The 22,158-nt window shown below is 36.1% G+C and overlaps 5 protein-coding genes across 5 annotated transcripts; 3 read left to right on the plus strand and 2 right to left on the minus strand.

The window, feature by feature from the left end:
• Nucleotides 1-264: 264 nt before the first annotated feature.
• LOC118263697 (mitochondrial import inner membrane translocase subunit Tim8) lies at nucleotides 265-1,116 on the plus strand. Its single transcript, XM_035575845.2, has 2 exons — nucleotides 265-503; nucleotides 725-1,116. Exons 1-2 carry the CDS (start codon nucleotides 405-407, stop codon nucleotides 896-898), a joined length of 273 nt encoding a protein of 90 aa, XP_035431738.1. The 5' UTR covers nucleotides 265-404; the 3' UTR covers nucleotides 899-1,116.
• On the minus strand, nucleotides 1,108-2,740 carry LOC118263696 (RNA transcription, translation and transport factor protein). Its single transcript, XM_035575844.2, has 4 exons — nucleotides 2,572-2,740; nucleotides 2,271-2,495; nucleotides 1,893-1,979; nucleotides 1,108-1,732 (listed from the first exon to the last, which is right to left on the minus strand). Exons 1-4 carry the CDS (start codon nucleotides 2,639-2,641, stop codon nucleotides 1,434-1,436), a joined length of 681 nt encoding a protein of 226 aa, XP_035431737.1. The 5' UTR covers nucleotides 2,642-2,740; the 3' UTR covers nucleotides 1,108-1,433.
• Nucleotides 2,741-2,997: 257 nt separating this feature from the next.
• On the plus strand, nucleotides 2,998-6,017 carry LOC118263668 (dehydrodolichyl diphosphate synthase complex subunit DHDDS). The gene is made up of 5 exons (XM_035575784.2): nucleotides 2,998-3,473; nucleotides 4,078-4,211; nucleotides 4,539-4,687; nucleotides 5,039-5,214; nucleotides 5,672-6,017. Exons 1-5 carry the CDS (start codon nucleotides 3,285-3,287, stop codon nucleotides 5,882-5,884), a joined length of 861 nt encoding a protein of 286 aa, XP_035431677.1. The 5' UTR covers nucleotides 2,998-3,284; the 3' UTR covers nucleotides 5,885-6,017.
• A 454-nt stretch (nucleotides 6,018-6,471) lies between these two features.
• On the minus strand, nucleotides 6,472-9,311 carry LOC118263846 (protein FAM50 homolog). Its single transcript, XM_035576041.2, has 6 exons — nucleotides 8,805-9,311; nucleotides 8,224-8,355; nucleotides 7,690-7,894; nucleotides 7,305-7,459; nucleotides 6,913-7,025; nucleotides 6,472-6,682 (listed from the first exon to the last, which is right to left on the minus strand). The coding sequence occupies exons 1-6, from the start codon at nucleotides 9,147-9,149 to the stop codon at nucleotides 6,583-6,585; spliced, it is 1,050 nt and encodes a 349-aa protein (XP_035431934.1). The 5' UTR covers nucleotides 9,150-9,311; the 3' UTR covers nucleotides 6,472-6,582.
• A 272-nt stretch (nucleotides 9,312-9,583) lies between these two features.
• On the plus strand, nucleotides 9,584-21,214 carry LOC118263628 (gem-associated protein 5). The gene is made up of 18 exons (XM_050705668.1): nucleotides 9,584-9,913; nucleotides 10,038-10,197; nucleotides 10,672-10,888; nucleotides 11,212-11,818; nucleotides 12,125-12,304; nucleotides 12,702-12,944; nucleotides 13,406-13,592; nucleotides 13,981-14,140; nucleotides 14,624-14,783; nucleotides 15,164-15,303; nucleotides 15,819-15,943; nucleotides 16,460-16,634; nucleotides 17,258-17,764; nucleotides 18,239-18,389; nucleotides 18,937-19,016; nucleotides 19,785-19,917; nucleotides 20,142-20,228; nucleotides 20,553-21,214. Exons 1-18 carry the CDS (start codon nucleotides 9,717-9,719, stop codon nucleotides 20,875-20,877), a joined length of 3,834 nt encoding a protein of 1,277 aa, XP_050561625.1. The 5' UTR covers nucleotides 9,584-9,716; the 3' UTR covers nucleotides 20,878-21,214.
• The last annotated feature ends 944 nt before the right edge of the window (nucleotides 21,215-22,158 follow it).

Below are 22,158 nucleotides of genomic sequence, written 5' to 3' on the forward strand. Positions count from 1 at the left end.
TCAAACAAAGTTGGAGTGGATTATAGGAAATCCATATACCTAGATAAATCGTGGTACATAATCTCATCAAGAAATATTATAAAATGTGACTTTACGCTGTGCATAGTCGGTTTTCACAAATAATTCTGATCTATTATTTATGTACATCTCTAAACAAAGACCTTTTTAATTATTTAAAATTACCAATTTAGTAACGTCTAAAAAGCTACATACCCAAAGAAGGGAAAAATTAAAAAGCATTGCACGTTTAGTTATGACTATGAAGAAGTGGAAGTTTGAGGTTTGAGGTTTGTTTTAAGCCAGTTCGTAACTTGATGTTTCAAAACGTAGAATAACCTCAAAAATTAAGCTGAGGAAGATACCAAGCTTTCTTGAATTAAAATATCGTAAAATTAAAATCTAAAATGAGTGATTTATCTGACTTCGCGAGCCCTAAAGGAGCAGACTCTGAACTGCAAGATTTTCTTCTTGCAGAAAAACAAAAAGCCCAATTCCATGCACAGGTAAATTGAATTTATTTTCATAAATATTGGCTATCTTGCATCATTGTAATTTTTTATTTTCAAGTAACAAATTCATTGTTTATTACTTTAATAATACGCAAATGAGTTCGATATTACGTAAAATATGGAATATTTTCTTGTATATGTAAGCCAAGGCTTCTTAAACGTTAGGCAGACCCTGACTATGAATATTTTGAATACAAATCGGTATTTATTTCCAGATCCATGAATTCAACGACTTCTGCTGGGACAAATGTGTTGACAAACCTGGAGCCAAGTTGGACTCTCGCACAGAAACCTGCATTACGAATTGTGTTGAGAGGTTCATTGATGTTTCATTACTTATCACCAACAGATTCGCCCAAATGCTTGAAAAAGGAGGTGGAATGCATTGAATCTTCATAGTTATATAAAACTTGTTATAAACTGACTTAGTAGCTCAGTCAATGTATGCAACTGTTGTGCATTTTTAGGTTCAAGGTTTTATGAAGGCGTATTTTGTTTTATCTTAGTAGCTAGCGACCATACTGTTGTTATGTATACTGCCGTACACTTAGGAGTACCTAAACAATTGTTAATTGAATGTCAGAATTAAACTAAGCTATTTAAATAATTGTTTTATTTAATGATATAAATAGATTACAGATCAGTTCAGTTGAAATCTTTGTTAGTTTAATGCACTGTTACAAACTTAGTTCTTACTTGCTTAAGTTACTGTGAACTCGATACAAATTACTTAAAATTTACAATTAACAAATAAATGCAGTGATATACAGAGCATTATTAATTTTAATTTTATTAAGATTATTTGGGCATCTGTCACACAGTTACAAGAAACAAGTTATAAAAAAATTGCAACTATTATGTTTAGCCAATGTAACAGACTAGATCATTAAGTTAAGAAGATGCCCAATCTGAATTATTACAGCTTTATCTACCAACTCTGCCAAGTGTGGTATCAGTTCTCGGATCAGCGGTTACGGTTTGGACAGCAACCAATGATTCATTGATCTTGGTCTGCAAATCTCTAAGATCTTGGACAAACAGTAGCTTCAGGACATCAGATGGCTGCTGTATTAAATTAGCCTCATTTGGGGGTGGTTGTGGGTGTGGTGTGGTCTTCAGAATGTTTGCTAGGGCTGCCAACCGGAATTTAGGGTCTGGGTGAGGTCCGACTCCAGCTAAGGTGCAGACTCTTTCTACACCTGCCTTGAATGCTGGGCTTGAAACTGTAAGAAAAAAGGAATAATATCATTACCATTCAAATGCCATCAACCTTGCCAAAGTAAATTATCCTTCTCCAGACTAAAGACATACACACACATAGACATAAAGATTGGTTGAATAGATAATATATAAAGAGGTAACAAACAATACTTTTATACTTACAGTCAAGATTATCCAAGGGATTAGAGGAGACAACATTGGGTGCAGCCTGCTTTGGTTTTTCCACCTTTGCATTCTTGTACTTTTCAACTGAAATAAATTATTATGCAAGAGATGAGTAATCATTATGAGAACTTCTTTGTGTACTTATAAGAAAAACATGATTTAATTTAATTATAATAATGACCTAATTATTTATTTTTAATAATTTCATAATAAAAAAAGAATAAGTAAACTGATCCAGTCAAATATTTAAGTACACTGAAATATGTGGTCAATTATCATCATGCAATAGTGTGCAATATGGGTTGCTGTATTTTTCTTTAGCAAGGCCTAGTGATAAAGAAGTATTATTGAAAGTTTTAAATTATAAGTACATACCATTATCCGCGTACTCTAATCTCACAGCATATGAGAGTAACCAATTTAATTGTTCATTTGGAGTGCCCTCTAAGACCGGGCTGACTAAATCTTTCTGGTAAGTATTGAAAGCGTCCTTCCAACTATCCTTCTCGATATTCCTCAGACCATCCCGCTCCTCTATCTTATAATGTCTGATTTTCTGATCCTCTAGCCACAAAATTACGCTTCTGTACTCCTTTTCATCTGTAAAATAAAATAAATTGTGTAAAATCGACGCGTAGGATGCGGCAATTTTAAGCTGTTGTTATGATATAATTACCCTCGCAATTGAAGTCTCCTGGGTTAGGATGGCCTAGAGCAGTCAATTTAAGCTTAAATATATTACTCATAATAATATATTGGTATTTCTAATACGAATTTTCTAACAAACAAATAACCTATCCAAGACGATTCCGGGAGATGACAGTTCTTGTTAATGTTGTCATCAAATATTTTGTCACGAAAAATGTTGCCAATTTGTCACTCCTTAAATGAATTCCATTCAAATGCGGCGTTTAACCAAATTTTTCAGAATTTATAATTATAGCCATATCTATCGATGAAAGTTATGGAAAACATTATTATGTAGATTTTATTTTAAAACAAACATGCGCCAAGCATACGCAAGAATGTTAGGTTGGTAGAACCTCTCATCTGTCGAAATATTTGACGTCACAGAAAAGTGTGATTGTGACTTAACATGACATTTGTCATGTCAACAGTGAACAGGAAACATTCATGCTGCTTTATACCGAGTTGCTAAAAACCGAAATAATTAAAAACAATTAATTATGTATTCAACTATATAACTTTAATTATATTCAAGTACGTTATTAATGCACATACTACTTGTTTAGTGCGCGTAATTTTAATAAATACATACAGGTCAAGTCAACCGATAAGGGCAGTCGTGTAAAACTGACGTGGTTTTATAGAAGATCGTGTTTAGAATTAAATCACAAACATTGCTGAACTGTTATTCACTCTAGCACAATGTCTTGGGTCAGAGAGAATTGTTTGTCCTTCTTCCAAATGTTTTGTATAAAAGTTGTGAAGACCGGCCGTATCCCGAAACATATCGCTTTTATTATGGATGGAAACCGTCGTTATGCGAAAAAGAACAGCGTTGATAACAGTGCTGGACATTACAAAGGATTTGATAAGCTGTCCGAAACTTTAAGGGTAAGGGTTACAATTTATTTTAAACATTCATACATACATAACCTCACGCCAGTCTCCCATGGGATCAGACAGAGACATTGGAACGCCAATTGCTACGAATCTTAAATACCTCTTTCGCTTCATCAACAGTCATCAGTCTTTTCATGCATGGTCATTGGTTAAGGGTACTTTTAATTTGGCCTTTCTTTAATATATTACTAATTTATTTTAGTTTTAATATCTGTTAATAATTCAATATCTGTAGTTTCTTGGGCCTTCTCTATTAAACATAGCTTTAACTCTTTCTTTTACCCCAAAACATATAATGTTGAATTACCTACCTTCCCACAAACTTCATTGCATAAAAACTAAAATAGGATGTTGTGACAGTGTGCCTTTAGTAATAGTAATTACTGTGATGTCTTCATGTTATTCTTTGACACATTTGTTGGACTGACCCAATTACTGTATTACTGCTATTGAATTCTGTGAAAACTGTTGACTATAATTTGATTTTCCTTATTAATCAATTGAATGAATGACCCACATGAGACACAATGTATTTTGTCTTGTTTACCGGCAGTCAAGTGGTTTATTTAAAACTTTTTCGTTTGTGTAATTTCAGTGGTGCTTAGATCTAGGTATCCCAGAAGTAACGGTGTATGCATTCAGTATAGAAAACTTTAAAAGAAGTAAAGAAGAAGTCGATGGACTTATGGATTTGGCTAGAGACAAGTTTCGAAGATTAATGGATGAAATGTATGCTGTTACGTTATCTTTTACACTATTTTTAAGTTTAAATCTAATTTGTACCAATTGGAACTGGATTATGGAAAGATATTCTTGTTATAATTGGAGAAAAGACAATTAGAAATTAGACTCCCAGTTTTTTTTCTAAGTCATTCCATTTAGTTCATATTTTGATTTAGAACATTCAATAATAATTCTAACTAGAGAAAAGCTACTTATGAAAATCTAAAAATACTGTGAACCATTATAATGGTTCTTTTGTTTACTAATTTTTGCCATACAGTATATTATCTTATTAGGAAAACTCAGTTTTGATCATTATTTATCCTTTTATAGTGAACAAATCAACGAGTGGGGTGTGAGGATACATATTGCAGGCAGACTGTCTTTGCTACCAAAGGATCTACAAGCTCTTGTATCAAAGTCTATGCTGGCAACAAGAGATAACAATAAGCTTAGATTAAACATTGCTTATGCCTACACAGGTATGATTCTTATTTAATTACTTTTTATTTCTCTTAAATGTATTTCTGTACCCTTAGTATGAGTATGCATTATGTTTAATTTGACTGCACGGTTGGTGTGGTGGCTGGACAACTGGCTGCCGTGCTTCGTGTAGCGCGTTCGATTCCCACACGGAATAACTCTTTGCATGATCCACAAATTGTTGTTTCGAGTCTAGGTAAACGCACCCACGACACGGTCGAACACGGTCCTTGAGGTCAAACACTCAAAATAAATATTCGACTGAGCTCAGAACTATTCAAAAATAAATTGCAATTTACATAATTGAGCAAAATTACATCATTTAATTTTCATAAAAAACACTTTTTCAGGTAGGGATGAAATCAGCCGAGCTGCCTCTCACATAGTGGATGGAGTGAAGAACAATGATTTGGCACCACAAGACATTGATGATGAGCTTGTATCACAAACCCTTGAGCTTAGGGAAGCGGAACTTCTTGTAAGGACATCAGGCGAAGTGAGATTGTCTGACTTTATGTTATGGCAGGTGAGCACAACAGATAACCTGTGATAAGTAGACTAATAAATAAAATTGGTGTATCTGTTTGTATTTTAGTAGTTAGTATAGTTTTGTTTGTAATACTAAAATAACTGCTTTTTACCACATGCATATGAATATACATACACCAAAATCACATTTATTACAATTTTTGTCTGTCTGTCTGGCTATTCTCTTAAATAGCTAGACCGATCTTGACGGGACGGGCTACTTTTATTTTATAAAAACATAAAAATCCCCAAATTCTGTCAGAAGTCATTCTACGCGGACGTAGTCGCGGGCAAAGGTTGTTAAACCAAGGGTTTAATAAAGCATCTTCATGCTTGGCTGCTTCATATTTTTGTAAAATCCCACATGTTTAATTTTAGCATTAAACTAATAATATTTGTGTAAACCATTGTTATTTTTGTAACATCATTATTATTTTTAAATCTTTTTTTTTCAGGTTTCCAATACAGTGCTGTACTTTACGGAAGTTTTATGGCCAGAGTTCAGTATTTGGAATCTTCTAGCAGCCATAATACATTTCCAAAGATATGCTCCACCGCCCAAAGAGCCAGAACATATCAGTGATACAAAGAAACAGTTTTTGGAAAAGTTGGAAAGCCAAAGATGGCAGCACATTGAGAAAATCATCAATTGTCCATTATATGCATAGTCATAGTTTTAGTGATAGTAGCTGTTGTTGAACAATTTAATCAAAATTATTAGAAATACCGCCGTACTAACGCCCGAATACTCAAACGCTACTCAATTTTATGTTGTACTTAAATATCGTGCTATCTCTGTCATTTTATTAACTACATTTGAGAGCGTCTTAAAATTGAGTAGCGTTAGAGTATTCGGGCATCAGTCATTTAATGGTTACTTAACTCAGTCCTTAGCAGCTTACTAAGGAATAGTTGATCAATGAATGTCTATGAGTGCGGCAGATAGTGTTATATTACTTTACATTTTTAATCAAACATTTATAATCTTTTATTTATCAGAATACTTATTTTATTTTATGCATTTTATTGCAATCAACTAAGTTGTTCTTGTTAATTATATTCATTTATTTATTGTTTATTAATTATTCAGTATTTGTTTTGTTGTTGAATTTCAATACTACATTATTTTATTACTGGAGTAATATCTTTCAACAGGGTATTGCAAAGATGTAAAGTACAATAATTTGTCGCAAATAATGTATGTACTATATAGTTATATTCATACAAAACTTGGTACAGATACAAAATAAAACACTTGTATAACTACAAATACACATAATTTATTTATAACATTCGTTGGTATTATTGCATTTTATCGTCCAACTGATTGCTTCATGGTAACTTATTATAAGGTATGTAGGCGGCTTCATTTTCCCTTGATTGTGTATTTGGAATATGTTTTCGTCGGATCATAGGGCTCCCATCTTGAAGCAGGGAAGATGTGCTTGTTTCTTTCATACCAGGATCTGTAAAAACAATTAATATATGGTTGAGTTAATGTAATAATTTGCATTTGCACAAAGATGTATTAATATTTTTGTAATAATGAGTTCAAAGCACTTTTTAACCTTTGAAGGACATTGGAATAATAAAGGTATAATTATGTAAATTATTTCTGCAGAGCACATAAAATTAAGTGTTTGAAGTTTAGCAAAATCAAAAAAAATAAATAAAATTAAAATATAATTTTCCTTACCTCAGTAGTACTTTTCCGGCATGGGAATCCTGTTTTTCTTGTGTAGCATCGTTTACAAGTCTGACATCATCAGAAGCATCAAATTGGAATAGAGGACCGCTTTTTCCTCTGGCCTGTAAAAGTAAATGTCATTAGATATTACCTATATGCCAAATGCTATGCCTACAGCTGTTGCCTGATGTGTTTGTGTATCATGTAAATCAATAATGAAGGTTACAAAAATTTGGCTGTTTGTCAGAGAAGAATAATCTCTAAAACTACTGAACAGATTTTCATGCACATTTTCGCAATTCACATGTTTTAAATCAGCATGGGTGATATTGTAATTGTTTTTTTTCTTGATATATAATGATTATAAAAGTAGAACATACAGAGTCTGTAGTAAAACTTACCTTAGTAACTATAAAATCATAGAATGTGTAATGGTGAGGTAAAATGAGATCTTCCTTGACATACATAAGCTGGTCTGCCGATACAGTTTTGAGTTCACTGAACTCAGGTCGAAGAGTATCGAGGCATCTCTGAAGGAATTGGTATATGGAATTACCTGAAATAGAAATTAAGATATTAGAAACTGAACTGGAAAGGTACAATCATAATAATTCAACAGTTTACATTAAGTTGATGAAGACCATCCATGATAAAGATGGGTTGAGTGTTAGGAATGTTTGTATGAAAATAAAGGCATTTTAGAAATTATGGGAGAATTAAAGAAAGAGACATAACACCAATTTTCAAGTAATCATATAAATAAAGATTAAGATTAGTAAAACTCACCTTTTTTCAAGGTAACATTTCGCCTGTGACCGGACCCATCCCAGTAGCTGAATGTAACTGTGATGGGCTCATCTTTGAGGCTTGCCTGTGTCATCACCCACTCCAAACGAAGTTCTTCTCGTAACTTCAAGTCGGCTTCCTCTCTTTCTCTGTCCGGCAGGAATGATGTATCCACATCTGGATTCTTTTTAATTTTTTTGTACACCTGCAATTAATATTGTTATTGGTTATTTTATACTTAATAGGATGGAGTTTGGCCACCATCTTCGCTGGTGGTAAGCGATGATGGTTGAAATTTTTCCCAAACTAAAATATCTTAATAAGATATTTTATTTTAATATAGTAGTAAGTGAAAGTGACTAAAGTGAAAAGTTTTTACATTTAAAATGGAAATTTTATCATATTCTTGCCTACTACTTAATTAACTACTAAACTACTTAATTTCATTTTGGAAACAACAGATTTCAAATGTATTTTTATAACAAGTTAGAATATAAAGGATAACTGTTGTAAATCACAACTCTTGATACATACTGGCTCTTCCTTGTCCCTCCAACTTTTGTCTTCAGTTGGTGGTTTCTCATCCGCTGAAGATTCCTCTGCAGCATCAGGTTCCACCTCCTCTTCTTCTTCTTCTTCATTTAAGTCAAATGATAAAGCTTGAATCTAGAAATAAATTAAGTACTTTAATTTAGATATTTTTGTTTAATGGTATAGTAGCTTATGTCTGGGACAAGCAGCCGCATGTTATTCCAGACCATAGTCTATCGCTGTTCCAAAATTCAATCCCAATCACTTCAGATGTTTTGATGTAAAAATTCACACAACCTTACATACTTTTGCATTTACAATATTCCAATAGAATTTTAAAATAAATAAAGATAAAAATTGTGTCCATTGACTTCGCAAATAGGATGACTGGTTTGCATGGTATTATAGATGTGGCACCTCAAACTACAAATTCCTACAATTGATTTTTAATTAAGTAATTATATAAAAGTATAAAACTAGCAAAAGCATTTAACAAATTGGCATCGTAAGCATGTTATATCTGTCCACAGTAAACAACAATGTGTTATTTTTTTTTAGTTTAAACAATAACAAACTTGACCAACCTGTCTCTTTTGTTTATTTTTCTGTGCTTGTTTAGCTTCGATCTCCTTCTGCCTTTCCTTTTCCTTCTCTGCTTTCTTCTGTGCTAATTTCTTCTCTCGTTCCCTGACTATGTGTTCCTGTTTGGCTTTCATCTCATCAAGGGTAACAAGACCAATCGTGGAACTCTTCAATTGTTGTTCCACGGCATCGTAGTGTGTAGCGAACTTGTTCTCAATGTTTACCATCTTCAAATCTTCCTCAATCTTCTTCTTACGCAGTTCTATTTCTTGTTGGGCTTTCTCTCTTTTCTTCATGAGGTGCATAGCCCTGCCAGCCTCAGATGCTGCTCCCTTGTAGTGAGCCATGATGGTGTTTTAACTGTGTCTACTAAAGGAAACTAAATGATTCTTGAATCACACAAATAAATGCAAAATATCCTCAGATAGGAGATCACTTTCCAGAAAAATCTTCTACTCAACCAGCTCAGACGATTGCTATTGCTAAACAACACTTTGACAAGTTTGACAACACTCCATCTCCATACTCTATTATTTATTATGGCTATTCCAGGTATAATTGAACGGGACACTGGGCTTTTTATATTCTAAATGTTGAAAAACAAATCCTGTCGTCTTCATCGGATTGGGGTCTATCGATTGCAGAAAACACAAATGCTACATTTTATGATTTCTCTACATAGAATTTATGCAGTTTCTGCTAGCAGTGCTACTTTTACAATTAAAAAATAGTCTATGAGCTCTATGATTATTTGGCCTTTTTTGTCATCTGTTTCTGTAGTGTCAGTGTCACGTCAAGCACATGTCAGGCACTTGAATTTTTGGAGTCCGGTTCGCGGGTGAAAGAAAGAAATTGGGAAATTACCGGTCGGATTTTGAGTTTAAGGAAATCTAGCATTTGTTTTTATTTTCACCATGAATGAATCAATACTAATACCATCACCGAATTGGTTCTTCCCGTCGGTTATGGCTGTGAGTTCCGATGGTTGGCTTATTTATGGAGGACCGAGTAAAAGCATTTGTGTTTGTGAACCACAAAAGAAGGATATCGGTGTTATAGCCGCAAAAGAAAAATTTCAAGCTCATGTTTTTTTCGTGGGAAATACAGAGAGGTGAGTTATCGTATCGGCAGATCTTATAATAGTATACATTGTAATAAAATTAATATACTGCTAAAATTCTTTTGTTTTAATCGGCTGCTATAAATTTAATTATTAATTGTAATCTATCACACAGGATTATATCAGTGGACTTATCTCCAGAATGGTTAGAAAAAAAGTCTTTCGTCTCTGGCACTCAAGATGGTACTGTGAAACAATGGATTATCCAAAAAGATAATGATAAAATAAAAATAAAAGATCCACAATGCCACGAATTTCACAAAACTGCTAGTGAAGTGAGTATTAAATTATTTTATGTTTCTTTGTGTGAATTTCACAAGAAATAATATTGTTAACATTTTATTTGTGGGTGGTTCTTTGTTGAATATCTAATAATAATAATAAGGAGGTCCCGTGAAAAGGAAAAGAACAAATATAATAAAAGATATTGTTTCCTAAGTAATTAAATCTGAAAGTAAGCTTTTCATGTCAATGTCAAAGTCAAAGCATTTATCTCAATTAACTAATCCAAAATTAGGCACTTTTGAAACATCAAAGCGTCATGAAAATAATCGTCATGAAAATTTATTTGAAAAGTGACTTACTCGCATGGACCATTCCCAGAAAAGCACTTTTATTTCCAAATTATATCAGGTCTCCTCTCTCTCACCTCTTTATCCTTTTTTTGATGCAGGACCCATAGCATTTGCTGCCTCCTGCTACATGGCTAATCCGGAACTGTATGCAATTGATGATTTCTTCATTTCCAGGATTTAGTTGGAGTAGCTTACAGTAATGCAACAACAGCCATTTCAGTTGGAGCTCATAATAACATAGTCAAATGGGACTTAGCATCAAATGTTACCAAGGTGTACAACCAATTTATGAAGACCTTCCGACCTACATGCATGGCGTGTTCCCCTCATGTATCATTGCAGGTTGCTGTAGGGACAAGACAGGGTGTAGTGTTCCTTATTGACTTGCATGGTAAGTCTAAATTACTTTTTTTGTTTTATTTTATTACTAAAATCACTGCCAGTGTCTTGAACATGAGCATCAGTCAGAAGCCTGATTATAAGCAGATTTTTGTTCATAGTTTCTTTATTGTTCATTGACTTATTTATCTCTCATCTCGCGCCGGCCCGAGACCCTTCCTTAGCCGCGCCTGTGCGGCGCATTAATAGGTTACTGGACAGCGGAAGTTTGTTAATAAATGCTTAAAAATCAACATAGTTATAATGAAGATTAGTTGGTTGACTAGAGGTTTAGTGATACAGAATTCTATTTTAACACATCATTCTTGTTTACAGGTAAAGGAAAACTACTATACAAAGTCCGAGGGCAAGATGACCCAGTAATGAACCTGAGCTGGTGCCCAAAATATGTAACAACCGTAGTAAACAAAGGTAAAGAAGTCCAGCCGTCACTTGCTGAGAGACTACAAGCTATAAGAAGAGAAGGTGAAAAGGAATCGGAACAGCTAGAACGATCAGGAGTTGAGAAGGACCTTCCAGAAGATAGCTTCGATGAGTCCATAGTACAGGAAGATGACACATTTGACATCTATAAAGACCATGAACATGATGAGTTTGGTCATAAGAAGTATGAACCAGAAAGTATAAGGGTTAAGGTAAAGAAGGAGGAAACCAAAGAAACAGATTATTTGGCTGAATGTTTGAAGTTGAAGGAAGAAATATTGAAGAGAAAGAATCAACCGGAGCCAAGTATAGAGTCCTTGGTTAATGCTTTGGATGGGACCCATGTGGAGAGTGATCATGATGGTCAAACTGCTAAACCAGAGGCAGAAAATGCTCAAGCCTTGCCTGAACCAGCGAAAAGTTCAGTGAAGACTGTCAAAATTAGTTGCCGCACTAGTCAAGAGCATAAACATCTGCTTGCATCAATTGGAAAAATTGGGTAAGGTTTTTGTGAAGTAACTTGTAATATTGTTGATATTTTTCCTTGTATTTGTTTGTGAGCGTTCCGCCACACGTGGCCGCCTCCGCGCTTTTTCTTTGTTTGATTCATTCTATTTATGTATTACCTGGCGCGTCGCGTACGAACTTGCACGTGCACACGGATTCGGCGCATCGGCGGCTGATCACTGATGCAATGACTGCCTTCTTGTTTTTTTTTATATATTATGAACTATATTTATATTATTACGAAATAAAGATAGTTTATTTCTGTCATGTAACTTATTATTAAATATTATATTTTCAGAGGAGTTCGAATATGGTCAGAGACAGGTAAACTAGTGGCCACTAGTGTTATTCCAACTGTTCCCAAAAGTGCCATGAAAGGAAATTTCATCACTTCACTGCTTTGGTACACTTCAACATCACTTCTTGTTATTGATGGTAGAAACCAACTGCTGGAGATCAATCCACTTAAAATTGACAAGTAAGTTAATTTTTTTAGGCATTCTTCTTTTTTGGTGTTTTGCTGTTTTTAAATATTTTAGCTTAGTATGAATACAAAGCTAAGAAAAATCTACTTTAAATATTTATCACAAAGCATTTTATAGGTAATTAAACCACGGAATAAACAATTTTCCGAGTTATTAAATAAATACATTATAATACACGTCACTTTAAACAATAGATACATATGAGATAGATACGAAAAATACAAACAATAGCCCCAGTTGGCAAGTTATGATCGAAATTTAATCGAATTTCAGAAATTCTCAGTAGTAACATGCAGTCTAGAATATTGCTAATATGGCAATAGGACCCATATTTTCTATTTCGTAAGCAAAAACTAATTCTTCAATACCTTTTTCCTCTTCAATTTACAGAAAGAACAGACTGGACTGGTGTGTACTGAAGCACTTACACAAGCGTGGAATGTATTGCGTCAAAACAAATGCGCCGTCAGTTCAGAAGGACGATGTACAGTCAGATGACTGGTCCGTTTGGACCGTGGCCCAGGACAGGACTATTATACGATACTGTATGAAGAAAAAGAAGACTTTGGCTGTCATTCCCACTGCGGGAGGCTCCGTGTATTCGGTGGCTGTTTGCCCTTATGATGCTGGAAAGTATGTATTATGCTGTATGCTGTATATGTAACCACACAAACAACCATTTGTTATATCATTAGAACTTGAAACGGGATATTTACCATGTTTATTTGTTTTTGCGAGTTTCCGATATTTCGACACTGTTGCAAGTGCTGTCATCACAGATGAACTGGAAGTTTAGGTTCTAATGACAGTACTAGTGACCATGTCAGTTTAAAAACTTAAACCATTTGTTGTACTTACGACACAGGAAAAAATATGTAATGAGGCAAGTTTGAAGAAAAAATGAAATAGATTGCCTCTTTGGACCAGATTTTTTTGGTTTTGGGCTCGATTCATTTGGTTCCCAAACTACTACACTACAGCATTAATTTTGTAATTTCCTGGTCAAGTCACTCAACTATAATAGCAATTTTATTTATTGTACAACCTACATAATGTTGGCCAATAATAATTCGTGTTTTAAATACTTATACCAGGATAGCAGTAAGTGTAGGGGATGGCGCAGTCCGTATAATGGAGAGTACGACCCTCGCAGACGACGACATGAGGCTCACGCCCCCACGGGTCAACTCCTACTGGCAGAATGTTCAAGGAAAAGTGCTCAACGTCGCCTGGCATCCCACTAGAGAGAACCTGCTAGCTTATGCTACTGGAGAATCTAGAGTAAGTAATCTTTTTGTCTGTCCAAGCCACATACCACATACTTCCTAATATTCAGTCTTCTTAATATTATTTCCTATCAGAAATTAACTTTTTACAAACTCCTCTCTCTTTTCTATCATTCACATAATGCATCCATCTGGTTAGGTAGATTTTAAAATGCTTACAAATTCCGACTGAAATTCTGCTCATGTGTTCATCCCGTTCTACTCGACTCCTATTGATCTCAGCATGAGTTTTATAGCCTCTATCTTCCTCAATAAATAGACTATCCAACACAAAAACGATTAACAAATTCAGACCAGTAGTTACGGAGAATAGCACCTTTAAATAAAAAAAGTTTTCTTGTATATTAAGAACAGATTCATATTATTTATGTCTGCTTCAACAGGTAGGTATAATAGACACCAGCTCTAAATCGGAATCGGGCCGGGTATTGAACTGTGCTCTCAGTCATGGCGTCTACTCTTTGAGCTGGGGAGAAGATATGAACCTGTACGCTAGCGGCGGGTGTAAGCTGGTCATGTACAACGCGCAACGTTACAACGACGGTATGTTATGGCGGCATATACGGCATTATTATAAATAATTTTAAAGTGCGCACTTGCTACTTAAAAAAAATTAAGCATTTTTGTGGGAAGTTTTTTTTTACAAAAGTGTTACTATGGAGTTTCTTGCTCGATCTTCTCTATTCGAAGTTACACTTTGGTACGAGCACCTTTACTGACAGAGAGACTGACGGACAATTCATGGATTGGACAAATTGAAACAAATGCTTTGACTTTGAATTTTCGTGAGACGTATTAATTATGTTTACTTACTCACTTAACTGTTTGACGAGGTAATATGACTAATTTCAAGCAATATATTTCAATACAAGTTCCGCTAGGTCTCGTAACCAAGTACCTGCGCGGTGATCGCCATCTTGTCCGCTCATGATTATGAGCCCCTAGCGGGCTTGAAACAAGTCAAGTTACCTCATACTGTAGTTATTAATATTTTCAACAATAATACTTGTAACCTCTATTAAACAGACCCGCAACAGCTGGACATAACGATAGAAGGCCAGAAGTGGGAAATATGTGCGGTGTCATGGTCCCCGCGTGGCCTATTCGTGGGCTCGGTTAGTGGCGGGGTCGCTCTACTCACATCGAGCCTTCCGCACACTCTCATCGTTGCCGATTTCGTTTTCAAGTAAGTAACTCATATTGTCAGGTTATTCTGTAACAATTTTACGTGAGAATCGGTGAGAAACATACTTAACAAGAATGTCGATTATGGGCCCCGGTTTGGCTTGAAAACAGTTGAGCATATTCGAATTTTAACATTCGACGTCATTTTTTTTTTGGTAGAGCAGACGGATCACCTGATGGTAAGCAATCGCCACCGCCCATGGACACCCGAAATACCAGAAGCGTTACAAGTGCGTTGCCGGCCTTTTGGGGGTTAGTAATTTAAGGGTTATTTGGGAATTTTTATGTTTAGACAAATGTGATAAATGATTGAAAATTACCAATTTTATAGTGGTTTACATTTTGCATGTCTTTTGTTAACATATTTTATTTATTTTCTAGTAAAATGATACATGCAATCGAGTGGCACCCACAGCAGACATCGAGCTCGACTGAGGAGTCTCCATACAAGAACCTGGTTGCTGTCACCTCCTTGGATAAAGAATGTGGCATTGCCATTGTAGAATATGCCACTGGAGAAGGTAAGATTTTTTTCGAATTCATTTCTTTTTGTTTGAATTTTATTGAATTGAATAATGTTAAAATAATATTAAAATGGGGTCTGAAATGATGTTCAATCTAATGAAAATTATGAATGGTATGATGGATGGATTTTTGACAGCTGAAAAGTGGGTGTTATGTCTTATAGTGTGTACTAACTTGTACCCAACATGTCTCTATGCACTTGTACCTATGTCTTCAGCAATTTAAAAAGCCCATTCAGATATAAATATAAAATTAATCGATATAGTACATATACATTTTGACGCAATTTTTTAAACATTTAACAGCAACATTTCTACATCGCATTTTGCTGTTGACACTAGTAATTTTACCTGTGGTGAGGATCCACACCCAAAACATCAATGTGGATGACACAAAGAGTTGCTCATTGCGGGAATCGAACCCGCTACTCGTTGCACGGCAGCCAGTTGCCCAGCCTCCGCACCAACCGTACAGTTAAAACAACATTATTAATTTCTTTAATTTACTTCAGATGGGTTCAAGAAGTTGACTACATGGAAGACATTGTATGGGCACACGAAGGCAGTGCTCCAGGCTGCTTGGAACCCACATCGAGACGGTATACTGCTGTCCTCCTCACAGGATTCTACTGTTAGGGTAAGTCACATAATATTAATTTAATTATCTAAAGTGCACATAATAAAATTATACATATTTTAAATACAATTTTACGACCGAAATCTTTTCTCTCGAATCCATTCATCTTAATGTACGCGACAGACAGACCTTTTTACAAAATATGTATGTTTGTTGATCTATATCTCCAATTAGTTTAAGTGTAGGAGAGCCATGTTTCGGCACGAATAGGCCAGCTCGACCGGAGTGATACCACGGCTTCACAGAAAACCGACGTGAAACAACGCTTGTGTTGTGTTTCGTTGTGCGAGTGAGGTTGTCGGACGTCCAATTACCCCCGCGATCCCCAACAACGCTTAAATTCCTAACCTCCAAAAGGCCGGGAACGTACTTATAACGCCTTTGGTGTTTCGAGTATCCATGGGCGGCGGCGATTGCTTACCATCAGGCGATCCGTCGGCTCGTTTACCGGCTTATACCATAAAAAAGAAAAAAGAATGAAAGTTACATAATTTAATTATGTATTTTGTCGTACAGGTATGGGATATATCAACGGGTATCTGTACCTCAGTATTCGGTGGTCACTCGACAGTCTCGCTGGGACTATGTTGGATGTCCCAACCGCAGCTAGCTGACTACGTCATGTCGGGCGGCGGGGAGTTCTGTCTGAGGTTGTGGAACATCAACGACCATAAAACTGAGAATTTTGTTGGTAAGAGAAATTAAAATATTCGTATTTAAGTTTAGTAGACATTATAGATACTTATGTTTTGGACTACTGATAAATCTATTTGTGTAGATTTGGTTACTTCAAAAAGAGATTTGCAATATAAGCTTCATACAAATTGTATGAAAGTCCCATCTGTATGTTATAACTTCATCTTGTCTTAATGTCATCTTTTCTTTATATTTCACTAGCAAACCCGGCGAACTCCGTTTCGCCACGAATGATTTGCCCTCTTTTCCTTTTCTTTTGAAATTTTTCCTAAATTTTCTTTGCTACAAACCTCACGGAGCCCGAGACCTTTCCAACGAATGCAAAACCGTGGAAATCGGTTCGTGCGTTCAGGAGTTATAGCGTCAGGAAGGAAAACCCGACTTATTTTTATATAATAGATAACTATGCTACAAACATGAGACTAAAACTAAGCAATTCCATTTCAATTAAATTCCAAATATAAAGTGCAATTATCCAATTTGAAAGTAGTCCTTTAGTTACATACTTTAATATTTTTTTATTATTTTAAGAGCTTGCTATGATTTTTATACTTAGATGAAAATAATACATGTTTTCGCCGGTTAATTAACAATTTTATGTTAAAATAACTTCCCCAGCCGAAACCAGTTCTGTAGCTAAAAAGCGGCAGCGTAGAAGAAATAAGAAAGGAGTGGTGGACGCAAGCTCAGGAGAGGAAGAAAACGTAGCACTACAAACTGCAGTTACCAGCAAATACAGCAGACCAACAAAGAGATTCCTTCTACCAATCATGTTTAGACAGTTCAATGACCCCGTCAGACGGTTGGACGCACTTCGAAAGCTCGTACAAATGTGGCTAGAGAAAAATGAACATAAGCTTAAAGAAAATGGCGAAACGAAGACAGAAGAAATGGGAGGTGGTTCAAATAGACCCATAGAACAAAATGCTACTCAATCTAAAGAAAATGGTTCCATAATAGATGAGAAGGGTGATCATGCTTTGCCACAATCAGATGATAAACCTGAAGGAGCTACAGCCATTAATGAGGCTGACAGTGTGCTTTATGAACCAATAGAGTCCAGTTTAGATTTCATCAAAGTCTTCGGTACTGTAAAGGAGGTTAATGAGTTTTTGGATATGGAAAGTGAGTATTGTTCTGGTCTATTATTGTAGAATTGATAGTAGAATAACGTAACATTATTTATGAGCAGAAAATATAATTGCATAATTTTACAATTAAAGTGATATAGAACCCTTCTCCAGCAGTCGTAAATCATTAATGCCATGTAAATGGTGGAATATAACATACATACATAACCTCACGCCTGTCTTCTGTGACGATAGGCAGAGACTGCAGCGCCAATTGCTACAACACTTATACACCCCTTTTGCCTCATCAACAGTCAACAGTTTTTTCAAGCATGCTCGTCGGTTAATTAAATTTGGCCCTTCTTTAATATATCGCCAATCTAGTCGACATAATTATTGTCAGTCTCTTAGTAAGATTGTTTACTATTAATCTATTTTTGTTCATTCAGTAAATTACGACCTGTAATACCTACCTTAACATGCAAATAAATATTTTGAGATTTTTAGTTTTTCTTTCTTTGTGTTCCAGTGCACGGCCATTTAGAAGAAGTGTATCACCCGGAGGCGTACATAATGTTGTCGATAATTCGCGGCCACATCGACTCCATGATACAGTTTGCCAGTGAGCGCGATATGCTCTGTCCCTTCCTGCTTAGTATGGCGCCCTGCGTGTCTTTCAAGTAAGTTTAACAAGTTATACACACGAAAAAGGAAAGCTACCTACAGTACACGAAAAAGGGAAGCTACTTCCGCGCGGTTTCACCCGCCCTGCTTGGCTCCTATTGGTCAGAGCGTGATGTTATATAGCCTATAGCCTTCCTCGATAAAAGCACTAACCAACACAAAAATAATTATTCAAATCGGATAAGTAGTTCTGGAGATTAGCGCGTTCAAACAACCAAACAAACAAACTCTTCAGCTTTATAATATTGGTATAGATTGGGTGACTGGTAATTAGTGATCGATATTTGAACAACGTGATTGTACTCATGATTACAAACAACTTTCCCAATTTTTTTTTGTATACTCATTAGTTTTATTTTTATCACAATAACAAAACAACAAAATTTTGCGCGCGCGTGCTTTCGCATGATCAGCGGTTATCAGCGAGGCACCCGCGCTCGCGTTATGCAAAACTGATGTATCTTAGAGAGTATCAAGAATAAAACTTCGACACATTTTCTATGAATGTTATATAAAAAAGAAACATAACATTATCTTTTTCAGATATTGGAAGGACGCAACCCAGTTATATTTGAAACAAATAGATCGAATAGTGGCCAGAGGAGAGGAGGAGAGGCTATTTGGTATGTTACATTTTATATTCGTATTTATAATAGCTACTTCCGCGCGGTTTCACCCGCTCTGCTTGGCTCCTATTGGTCATAGCGTGATGTTTTATAGCCTATAGCCTTCCTCGATAAATGCACTATTCAACACAAAAAGAATTATTCAAATCGGAACAATAGTTAATTGTTCTTTCTTTTAATTGTTCCATCCAAAGGTTGTCTGGAAGAAATCACCATTGTGTGATAAGACCGCCCATTGTACGCATATTACTTAAAATGTATGTAACCTAGGCTACTTAAATGTGTACAATAAAGCATATATATAGTTCTGGAGATTAGCGCGTTTAAACAAACAAACAATCTCTTCAGCTTTATAATATTGGTATAGATGTAACACAAGCTGGATGGAAAAATGTAGATAGTAGGATGCTTTCCTAAACTATAAAAATTGTAACCCTAGCTTCTGCCAACAACCCGGAGCTGCAGACTGCCTAGCGGGTTACCGGGGTTCCGGCTCGAAAAGCGTAGTAACGGGGTGGTTTTTAGTCAGTAAGAGTCTGACACTCCCTCTCGCCTCACCCAAGGCGGGAGAAAAAAAAGCGTCTGCCAGCACCTTGATCCGTATTACCAAGATATGACAAAGTAGCTTATTTGTCATTCCAGTCTAAATTACACCAATGCCAATTTTCCTCTACGTAAGTTAAGCCAAAAATTTTGCGTTTTAAATATAGGTTTTCCAGATTTTATCTGTATTTCTTATTTTTTTATAAACCATTTTTTTCATAGAAAACAAGCATTACGGAGGCGCGACGTTCCGTAAAGCGGCCATACAGCTGAGCATGCATGACGTCATGGGTGCTGTCAAAACGCTAACCGAAGGGAAACTATTCAAGGAGGCGTATATACTATGCCGTCTAAGGTAAATTGAAATTGTTTTTAAATGTATACTGTTGTGACTTGTTATTGAATCCGGTTAAAAATGGGTGTTTAATTTGGTACTTGTTAACATGTAATCATTAAGATGTAAATACTCAAATTCTCTGTGAGCTTAAATAGTTGAACTACGTCAGAACACTTTTTTATGATCTAATTATACTAGCGAGCTGATTTACAATAATAAATTAATTATTTTATGTTTTGCAGATATATGGATAATATAGCTAACGAAATAGTGGCCGAATGGGCTGAAGAGCTGTCGAACAGCGGACAAATGAATATGGCGGCATTTCTGTAAGTTTTCATAATTATTATTTATTTAAACTTTTGTTTTATTAACATTTTATTGTTTTTAAATGACACTTCATACCTAAGATGGCGGAATCACGACCATCTCTGATCTTCACAAATGTTTATGGATAGTGTATGGTTCGAGGTCTTAATATGGACCCTGCGGCTTCTTTGGGAAGTCAGCTAGACTTGCCACGTAGCTCAGTGTATTTTGTTTCCTCCCCCTTACCAAGTTTACCAAGTTGTTCAAATATAACAAACTATCGAACCCCATTCGATGGTTTATTCGCCGCAACTCGTCTGAAATGTTTCATTATATTCTTCTAGCTACACAGTCCTGGGCGACCTGTCTCAAGCAGCGCAAGTACTAGCCAAATCGCAAAGGCTAGATTTTCTCAAACTGGCGGCAGAAATTGCGAAGATAGCTGGTAGAACCACGTTCGCTGACCACGTCACGAAGAAAGTTAATCAAACTGAAGCCCAAATGTCCACAGACAAGACTGAAGAAATTTTGAAGGAGTTACCTTCAAAGATAGACCTCCTTATGAAGGACGAGATTGCCAAAGCTTGTGATAATAGTAAAAGTGATATTTTAAATGGTGAAACCTCGCACTCTGTTACGTTGAATGGAGATAATAAAACCAATGAATAGGCTATAAGCAGTCTTTTTGTGTAAAAACAATGAGAATAGATTTGTTCCAAAATATGTTTTAATGTAATGAAATAAGCCTGGTTTTTATTTGGTCGGTCTGGTAATGTAAAGTGTTTTACAATATCAATTGATATCTTCTCATTGGTCTTTTTTTTAATAATTGTGATTTGATTATCGATTTTAGTCGAATCTCAATGTGTAGTATTCTATTTTACGACTCCGCCTGTCGTAGCCCTTAGCTGGGCATAGGGCTTGTGTATTGGTATGTGTATCATGTTTTCGTAACTGTTCGAAAATGTAACGATATCATTTTTATGTAATAAATACATTCTCATAACATCAGACATTTTATTTAAAAAGATAAATACCTACTTATGTAGTGATGTTATACATCAAATAGTCCAATAATGGAATGATTTCCTTGGTAGTTACAAGTAGCAAGGATTTTGCTAGGATAAAAAGTAACTTATGAACATCCCTAATGAAACCATAAACCGATACAGTAAGTCATAAAATAGTGGAGCACGACTCGAACACAGGCGCAAAGTTGCAAGACTTTTCGTTCTTTACCGGATGCATTTCGGATAGTGAGCGGGAGAATTGCACAACTTGATTCCCCCTAGTTCTTTCCTTTCCCTCATCGAACCACAAAAAAATCGGCAAAGCGCCACCGCTTCATAGTAGATCCCATCCACTCGCTCGAAGCGCTTCGATTCAAGCTTCCTTGTGCGAAATGCTAGGGAGTGGAATTCCCGAGTGAATAGGTTGCTTATGGGCAGACGTGCTAGGAGTCGAGCGATTTTCACCCGCGCCCGCCGCGGTGGCGGAACTGCGGTTTTATTTCCAAACTCACGAGACCGGTTGTTTGCGCGGTTACACAGCCGCCGCGGTTGCGATTATCGCCCGCAAACGTGGCGGTCGATGATCGCAAGACTGACGGGCAGTTAACGATCAGTTGAAGTCCAGACCGCCATGGACACACATCAGAAACGAGCTGTTGCGTTATTACTTCACAGAAGAATTAAAAAAAAAGACCCAAAAGGTTGGATTTCTGTACCCCCGCCCCGCCGCCTCTGCAATCGCCCGCAGAGCGCGCGGGCCGCGGTCAACGCCTAGTTGCCCGCCGGTGCAGCGGGACCTGCAATCAAACGCGCAGACTGCGGGCGTAAACCGCGTCGTGAAATGTGCTTTAATTTTTTACATGTATATCTGCACTCTACGGAAGCTGCGGGCGCGGGTGAAAATCGCTCCGTGAGTTCTTAGCCTCAAGATGGGATTGAT

The sequence above is a fragment of the Spodoptera frugiperda genome, chromosome 27 (genome assembly GCF_023101765.2).
Source record: "Spodoptera frugiperda isolate SF20-4 chromosome 27, AGI-APGP_CSIRO_Sfru_2.0, whole genome shotgun sequence".
Lineage (NCBI taxonomy): Eukaryota > Metazoa > Arthropoda > Insecta > Lepidoptera > Noctuidae > Spodoptera > Spodoptera frugiperda.